The sequence below is a fragment of the Daucus carota genome, chromosome 7 (assembly GCF_001625215.2).
Source record: "Daucus carota subsp. sativus chromosome 7, DH1 v3.0, whole genome shotgun sequence".
NCBI classification, from domain to species: Eukaryota; Viridiplantae; Streptophyta; class Magnoliopsida; order Apiales; family Apiaceae; genus Daucus; species Daucus carota.
This window is the reverse complement of record NC_030387.2, coordinates 33,745,177-33,754,444: the sequence shown is the minus strand read 5'-3', so window position 1 is coordinate 33,754,444 and position 9,268 is coordinate 33,745,177. Positions and strand designations below refer to the sequence as shown.

Genomic DNA, 9,268 nt, shown 5'->3' with positions numbered 1-9,268 from the left:
TCAAAATATGAGTCGTTTGATTTTTTATGTGTAATTTGAATTTTTTTTAAAAATAGACATTATTTTTTAAATATTTTTTTAACACCTCAAATTATATGTAAAAAGTCAAAACGACTCTTTTTCTTTTCTTCTTGGCACAGAGGGAGTATATGTTTACGTTAAACTCAATTATCAACGTATAAGTTTACACTTATGTAGTCTCAAAAAGATTTTTTTTTTCTTAGTATTATCGCATTTTGACTCGATATGTTTTCATTTGTACGAAACGTGAAAACACCCCGAAACTTGTTCTACGCGGTGAGGAACCATAATCCAATTCCATTCCACAATTGTTTAAAGTTATACTGAATGGATATGTGATGAAAAACCATAGTTAAATCTAGACCACATTTGATACTCCATAATGATCAAAAGAAGGGAGGAATGTGAAGTTGCAGTAATAACCAAGTAGTTCTTATGATGAGCGCACAATAAAGACTAGAGGAACCAACAGAGGGAGTGCTAATCTAGGCCCTATTTCACACTATACTAGCACCAAGGCCCTATTTCACACTATACTAGCACCAGGAGCCGTTTCATTGGGGGAAGAAGTAGTCACTAACCTCACTAACCTATTCCAGAAGGCAGAACTTGTATCAATAAACTATAATATACCGAGCCAAACTAATGTTCAGCTTAATCAAGCATTTTGAAATTTATTATAGCAAAAAACTAACCGCTGAAGAGAACTAATAAGACATAACAGCAAAGACTATAATAATCAGAGACAGGAGATGCAGGGAAAAAATTAACCAGAAGATTGTACAATCTACAAAAAAGTTAATCCATCTATTCTTTTTTTTTTTTCCCATTTGTGTTCCTAATGTGAGAACGAACCAAAAAGACAAGAGTTTGAACGGTGTTCAACCCAAAAAACCTCTAAAGATCATTCTGAAAGTTAGAACCTATAACTTATCCACCTCAAGTTAAGACATGCACAGATGTAGCCCTACAAGGGATTCAGGAAGAAAGAGGGGGGAAGTCTTCATCATTCTGGAGGTTTAGAAAATTCTCCGCGTCCCTGAAATAAGCCCAAAGACATGTACATTGCTTTAGGCACACACCAGAATATCTAAAGAATCTTCGTTTAAGCTAAGAATCTCAATTTAGTAAACGTAATAATCACCCACCTTTCTTTGTTACCTTCTACATCTTCGGAGTTCCGCACTGCTGAGGACACGGGGCTTGAAACAGATACCCCTGCAACAGATTCACTCAAACCCAATGAACTGCCTTCTGCCAAAGGGCCAAATGACCCGAACTTAAGTTCCCAGTTCGCCCTTGAGGTTCCATTGCCATAAGAGTTAACTGGTTGGTTGGGTGAATCTTGCTTTTCAAAACTTGACTGTTCTTTCACACTCATTTGGTCACCTCCTTCAAATGAATTAGTTCTTACAGAATTTGCATCTAATGTCCTGGGCGAAGTTGAATCCACAATGTTGTAGTAGGTGTAGTTCGGAACCTGGCCGCGAGTGTCTTGCAATTGATTCCTCCTAACCTGAGAGGGTGGATAGTTGAATGAATTACGCGTCTGCACATCACAAGATACGATTATTAGATTAACGTGTAAATAGGGATTGTATTTGTACCTCAAACCATGTATTCAGTTAAATATAGATTAGTTCCACAAAATAATAACTGTTGACAAAGTCAAAAGAATACCAGATGAGGAATGTATGTCCCTGTTCCTCGTGCTCTTCTCCTTTCAACCAAACCAAAACCATCTGTGGATTGATTAGAATTGTCAACAGCATAAGGAGGCTGTACAAAAGCTGCATCACTGGAATTCAGCCTCCAGAGTATTGGGAAGTACTGGCGGACAGTATCCCAGGGCTTGCTCTGCACATGAGTAGGGAATGATAAAAGAGTACTACACTTTGCAGGTGAAGATAACGCATATCCATGGCAACACTGGCCATAAAGGAGACTTCTTATGTGACTATCATAATCCCCACTAAGGTCTGCAAGGTTCACACCTTCAGTATCATCTAAATTGTCATCCAAGGTTTTCTTTTTAAAATCAACAGATGGACCATCTGAGAGAATATCCTCTTGACTAGAGATTGCCGATTCACCAAAACATCCTGCCTTGAAGTTTGTTGAGAAAGAATCACAGTTATCTCTCCCAGGCGATGAAAAATTAGGTTCTGAATTTGTGTTCTGCAAGTGCAGACACCTATCTGTGACGAGCTCATCATACTCTTTTTCATAGTGACCTCCCAAGGTTCCTTCTGGGCTTGCTTGCACCATCTGTGAAGATACTGTGCTGTTCGAATACCTGTCTGGCTCATTTCTTGATGCATACCTGATATTATCTTCCAACCCCAACATATCGTGAACAAGATTTCCATTGAATTTGTTCAGATGTACTTCATCATTCGAATATACCGTAACTGGTAACCTCTCAAGCTCATCAGCAGATATATCTGGAGCATTTTTGCGTCCATGCCTCTCCAGAGTGTTCTCGAAGAAATTCATTATCTCTTCAGCAAGTCTGTCCCTTGGCAAACTAAGGATATTACCAAGTTTGCGGGCACCAAATTTAAAAGCACTGCGTATCCGGAAATAGTTTCCTGAAAGTATCAAGCATATACAATTTCATTATTTTAGAGGCAAAACACGGAAAAAAATCAAGCTTTATCCTTTTACAGATAAACCAACCAGAACTATTCAGTTTCTCAATACTCAAATCAGGAGTTGTGCTTGGAAACTTCAAAAATTTGCCCGAAGTGGGATATATTTACGTTCTGTGAGTTCAGGTATCATACAAATTATTATGAAATTGAGACACAGATTAAAGAAACGAAGGCAGAGAGCTTATTTAGAACTATTTGTAGTATTACCCATGTAGTCACAACTGAGACAAATTCGTGCTGGTACCATATAATATGTCTGCTATTTTTATATTTAAAGAAAGAGCTAAATTTACTACAGAAGTCAGAAAGTACATTTATTTTGGCAAGTCCAAACGAAATAAAATTATTATTACATGCCATTCTAAATAACTCAAGCATATTCAATAATCCTGCCTTCTTGCAGCAGGAACCATAAGCTTCAATGCACAGTAACTCGTCAATCACAAGAAAAGAGTATGAAACAAGCTAAACATTCTGAAACAACTGAATCAAAAATGTATAGAATATGCAAGCCAACTACAGTTGTCCACACTTGCTTTAAACCAAGATTACATTTTCTTTCAAATTTCAAATAAAATATTTTATAATTAGATGTAATTACATTTCCACATATATATATACACATGTACACACACACACACATACATATACACACATATATATATAAATCACTAAATATAAGGAAAAAGAAGCATCAATCTTGCAACTCAAACATGATACTGCCAGAACGGATGTGCAATTACATTTAAGGATATAGGAAAAAAGGTTACCTACCTCTATTAACACTGCGCCCGAGGTTATTGTTTCCCTTCAGAGGATCAATAATGTTTAGATTTTTCTTGGGGAACGCGCGGAAATTGGACTCCGACGATTTCGGTAAAACAGAAAACATATCCACACAGTTTCTAAGAAATTCTTCGCTAAGCATTGGCTCTTCGTCATTACCTGGATTATCAACTAAAAAACATAGAAACACATTCTCAGAATTAACAGAATCACTCTTTCCATAACTGCTTGAACACAGGGAGAAGTGAGAAATTGAAATACATCATACCACAACTTCACAAGATAGTATTGCTTACCAACTAGATCAGGCAGAAAGGAAATGCAAACTGGACCATTCAGACTAATACAGTAGTTCTCCCAATCAAATTTGCTATAATAAACCAAGAATCGATGAAGAGCCTACAGTTGGGAAGGCAAATCTTATAAGCCAACCTGTTAGAGTTTATTATACACTTTTCATTTAACATAGCCACAAGTAAATACCGCTAGTGGTCCATTTAAAGATGAATTGAACATATGGAATATGTAGAGAATCAATGATTCCAAAGCATATGTAGAAATGAGACCATGATGGGCACCAAGGATTCTGCTTTCATAGTAGCACCATGCTTTTATCAGGATGATACTATGTTTAAACAGATGTTCCTTCCCAATGAGACGATCAACCTGCATTTAATGTATTAAAACAAGAATAAGAACAGCAAAACATATAGTTGAAACATAAAGGCAAGTATATATTTACTACTACAAAAACAGTCAGCTCATGCCTTCACATTTGTTAACAGTAAGCACTGGCCAAACACCTCTAGGTATCCAAGTATAGAATGATACAAGCCACTCTATCATGATCTAAGGCACATACAGACCATACCCTGTCACTACAAATCAACAAAAAATACCAAGTAATAATTCTTTTCAGTGTTATAAAAATCAATCTGAGTGACCATTTGAGCGGAATCGGTCCCTTGAGACTGCAAATTATCTCTTTGCAATCAGTTCAAATATGTTAGATTCTTGTACAACAGACCATGTCTGCTTAAAAAGTATAATGATTATTATATCTACCTTTTTTTGTATTATTTTTATAAATTTAATTTGACATAAATTAACAGTACTTAAACAAATAACCAAATAGATATTTACTATACTGATTACTATAAAAACAATATGCATTAATATTTTTATCCACCTGGTTTATTTAACCTGGAATGCTTCTTATTGTAATAGTAGGTATGTCTATATAAGCTAAAGTTTATATATACAGTGAAAAATTAGATACCAGTATGATATAAATGTTATTTTGCCTTGCAAGTTTTACCTTTTTTAGTATTACTCTTAAGGGGTTGGTTTTAAGAAAGGCAATATTGAATCTTAAATAGAAATTATACTAAAACAGTATAACCAAAAATGAATAATATATTTAGACATAAACAAAATATGTGTGTGTGCATGCGGGGGTGCGCGTATTTTCAAAATTTTTGTAGGTAAACATATTAATAGTTCGCTTAACGCTAAAAGGAAAAATTGCAGTGCTAATTTTAGAATTCCATATTAAACAAAACAAAAGTTATTCGCAAAATTAGTTTAAAGCATATGAAAACACATTCATAATGTTTTAAATGTACATAAAAGCTAAATTGATACCTGTTCGAGAAAACAGAGTGTGGAAAGTCCTCCTAGCTGATTAAAGGATATATCTATCACGATATTATCGACTAGGCATTTTACAAGCTTAACCTGCAATCAGAGAAAACAATTACTTAAGAGACAAAGGACAAAATGCAAGGGCGAAACATAATTTCTCAACAGCACATACATAACTGCGTAAAGGGGGAAAGAGTAATATCAAGTTATAAGATTGTTCTTCCTCTTTCTCACATCATTGTTTAATAATATATATGGGAAGAAAATGCTGACGCTAGTAACTTCCGACCAGATAGATAAGAGTGGACAGGCATTTATTGCTAGTATAATATGAAGAAAGAAAGAAGCCCTAAATACTATTTACAATTTAGCTCAACACATTTGGGGTATCCTGTCTGAAGCTATCCCGAATCTTATATACTCCAGGCGTTTAAAACAATACTCTGCCTATAAGTATCTGATTACTGGTGAGTTAGTTACACATACGACCACAATTAAATGTAATTACAAATAAGGGAATAGGTTTTGGATTACATAAAGATAGTTTTCTATTTTAATAAAACATGAACCACATTCAACATGTGCATAAAACATTTATGTTTTATTTAATGGCAAACTTTTCTAGAATTTGAGTATAGATATATCAAGTGAATATATCCTATTTAATGAGAATGGCCCATCTAGGGTTCCATTATTAGGTATAGAACCGTGGCCCAACGTAATACATGTTGAACCTTAGTGGTTCACGCGATTACTATTCGGGTTTGGTTTATATTTAAGCCAAACACATAAAAATACTTGGATGTTAACATGAAGTGAAGGGTATTACAGCGAGCACTACAGTCAATCTGCTCTAGAAAAAGTTGGTAGGACTTTTGGTACATCACTTAAAGAAAATTTCAAACTTGTCGCAGTACATAGCATTGCTATAATTGGTGTCCAAAATTTACAATTTAATAAGTAGCACAACTCAAAAAATCACTGAAAACGTCTAAAGTGAACCAGGAATAAGAAAAGAACCTCAGCATCAATAAACTGCGTATCTCTCACTTCAAATTCGGCATTTGCATTTAACTGTTCGCCATGCATGACCGCAAGTACATCACGGCACAAAGAATCATCACCTTTAGGAGTACTCAGGGCAGTCAAGTCAATATCTCCGTCTGGTAAATAAGTCTTGAGCGGAACTGAACCATAGGGGAACACCTGTGAATGTAAAAAAAAATATATAAGTAATTCAGTCTAGGAGATCATCATCCAAATTGCAAACACTTCTTTCACTAGAATGAGGAACAACAAAGCTACAATACCAAAAGCGGATATAATACCGAACTGCTAAAATGGAAAAACAATTCAGAAAACCATGAAAAGGTCAAAACTTAGACCCAGCTTGCATAGGGCTAGACTAATGCACGATGCAAAAATAACTTGTTGAAAACAAGCAGGCATGCACAAGTTCTACAAAGATAAATGAGTATGGACAATAAAACTCCAAGTTCCACGTAACAACTACAAAACATTCCTGTGCAACATATTTAGTAAAGAACACGTTAAAAATACACAAAACTATAATTACAGCTCCAAAGAATCAGACAACTGATTCAGTTCAACAAGCTTTTATGCATATGTCAATTTAGCAATTCAACCGGATGTAGTAGCCAGATAATCTCTATATCCACAGAGGGAAAATTCATTAGCACATCAAGATTTATACAAAATAGATACAAAAAATATACCTGTGACATTCTTATAATAATGCAAGACAACTGAAAAGCATCATGGTATATACAAGACTTGCTGATTAATAGGTGGAGAGCGTTATATGTATATATGCAACCTACTTCCCAAGACTGTTTCAGTAGATGGAGGTTGAGCAACTTCAATGCCGATTTCAAGACCGGCGTCCCTTGATATTGAAGACATCAATAGTGCATATAACGCTCTTGATGTCTTCATGGTCATATAGTATCTTTGTGGCACATTGACTTGACATACTTTGTTGATTAGGGAAAACAAATGGCAAACAATGTCAAATATACGTAAAATTTAAAAATCACCCAAACAAATAATTCCGAACAATTACTTAACAATCCTTTACCATAGCAATTAGGTTAAATTCCTGCCACTAATTTTTCATATATCTCCGTTTATATATCACAGATGCAAAGAAGAAACATATAAAGTATCAACACTTGATCATTAAAAAAAACAAATTTTTACGGGAAATAACATCAAATCAATATAAAAAATTATAAACCCTATCATTCACACACAAACAAGCATCAATCATTTAATCAATATCATTCATCACAGGCACATCAGCACGCGCACATATAGATACATGTATACAGACAGCACAAGAGCACAAATGAGCGAAAAAATCGAAGAAAAAAAGACCTCGACGCCAAGAGAGCGGCGAATAAGTCGCTGAACATAGTCAATAACGTCTCTACGCTTCTCCTGAGAGTCAAGCGTCGGGTGAATACACTCTAAAACCTCATGCCACGCCACTGCTTCTGCTGTTTCCCACACATCTTCGCTGATCGCCGTCGGATCGGCTCTCACACTCCGATCGCTGCTCGATTCCGACGAGCTAATCGAACTGTTCTCCTCCATCAACCACAGCCTGCTCCTAAACACAATTCAACATCAGAATTCAACTCGATCTTTATCTCGATTAAGTGTGTGTTTGTGTGTGAAACGCTTGTTATGTTTTTGTGTGTGTAACAGAAAAAGTAAAATCGGTGGTGTGATTAAATTATAAGGATGATCCTTTTGGGGAAAAAAGAAAACGTTTTGAGTATATCTTTTCTTTAGTTGTGTAATTCTGTTGTCTGTGACGAGGAGAGAAGAGAGCGAGAGAGAGAGAGAGAGGGGACTTACCAAAGAAAAGTACATGAAAAATGAAAAGGGGGAGATAAACACGGAGAGAGGACACACAATCGAATAGATTTTATCGCAGGCACCGAGTAGTATATGTAGCACTCTATACCGCTCGGCCTAGTCCAGCACCTAGATTGCATTTTTGCCGTCATTATTATTTTTTATTATTTATTATTATTGTTGTTATTTTTTTTTGTTAAAACCTGTTTTTTTTAATGTTATTGTATGTTAATTAATATATTTGTTGAAACAATCACAAAAATAAAAAAAAGGGATTATAAAAGTCATTTGGACAAAATTGTACTTGATGAAATAATTGTTTAATTATAATTTTTACATGTATAATATTGTCTTCTCATGTTATAGATAAAAATATGATACTTAATTTTTAATACAAAATCCTCACGATGTGTTTTCGTCATGTTTTAATTTATTTTATTGATTAAATTTTTATAGATAACACAATCAATGAAAATTGGATATCAAATCTAACGATACAATAGTGTATTTTTCAAAAAAATACCCATAAACATTAAAAATAATATAATCATGTATATACACATAGACTTAAACACCGTCACCAGAGTTATCATACTTGTTATACGAGCATTATTATAATTGTTATACAAGCCATACTTTCTTGATTTTTATTTCCTAATTTTGTGATGAAGACATTTCTGTAAATAATTGTCTAAATATATAAGTATTATCCATATTTATCTTAGATCACTCAAACTCATATTATCACATTGCGATGATTCTCTTACCTTCAACCTGTTACAATTTAACTATCACGATTAAGACATCAAAATCTATTCATCACTGTCTTCTCTTGAATCTTAGTCTCGTTCTTACAGGTTTGAGTGTAGTTAAATTTTATCTAGCTGATGAACTCCAAATCATTGTTCTTTATTACAACGACATGTCCATCTACAAATTTGTGTGTATCAATCACGAGTAAACTTCCGTCTAATGAGTCACTCGATTTCGGTTTCTAAAAAAACATCACCAATATCATCCAAAATAATCCACATAATAAATTTAAGCCATAGAAATAATTATGATGATCCCTTCGATCATCTTTTATCTCGGATCTGAACAATTTTCTTGAGTATACATATAAACCCAATATAATCATGTTTTTATAACTAACACATATTTACCCACCAAATTTTACCAAGCTTGTTACAGGAGTGTTATCATATTTTATTATACAAGATTTACCTTCTTAATTTCTAATTAAGATACTGTGGTCAAAACACACATTTTATTATATATAG

General features: G+C 34.3%; 1 protein-coding gene across 2 annotated transcripts; it reads right to left on the bottom strand.

Annotated features, from left to right (window-relative positions):
• Positions 1 to 774: 774 nt before the first annotated feature.
• Positions 775 to 8,155, bottom strand: LOC108196342 (uncharacterized). 2 transcript variants are annotated; one of them, XM_017363589.2, is made up of 10 exons: positions 7,989 to 8,155; positions 7,503 to 7,737; positions 6,126 to 6,311; positions 5,106 to 5,198; positions 3,945 to 4,127; positions 3,758 to 3,860; positions 3,450 to 3,632; positions 1,702 to 2,612; positions 1,170 to 1,570; positions 775 to 1,060 (listed from the first exon to the last, which is right to left on the bottom strand). In XM_017363589.2, exons 1-10 carry the CDS (start codon positions 8,138 to 8,140, stop codon positions 1,000 to 1,002), a joined length of 2,508 nt encoding a protein of 835 aa, XP_017219078.2. In that variant the 5' UTR covers positions 8,141 to 8,155; the 3' UTR covers positions 775 to 999. The 2 variants fall into 2 exon arrangements, with proteins under 2 accessions (XP_017219078.2, XP_017219079.2); XM_017363590.2 differs by having other exon boundaries at positions 7,503 to 7,731.
• Between the last annotated feature and the right edge of the window lie 1,113 nt (positions 8,156 to 9,268).

Bases quoted from the DNA above. Each gene is read 5' to 3' on its own strand.
- LOC108196342 (XM_017363589.2), bottom strand. From the start codon at position 8,140: ATGACGGCAAAAATGCAATCTAGGTGCTGGACTAGGCCGAGCGGTATA. The intron at 3,861-3,944 runs GTATTTACTTGT...TCCCAACTGTAG, and splicing joins CTTTAAATGGACCACTAGCG to GCTCTTCATCGATTCTTGGT. The intron at 2,613-3,449 runs GTAGGTAACCTT...TGATACTTTCAG, and splicing joins CGGGCGCAGTGTTAATAGAG to GAAACTATTTCCGGATACGC.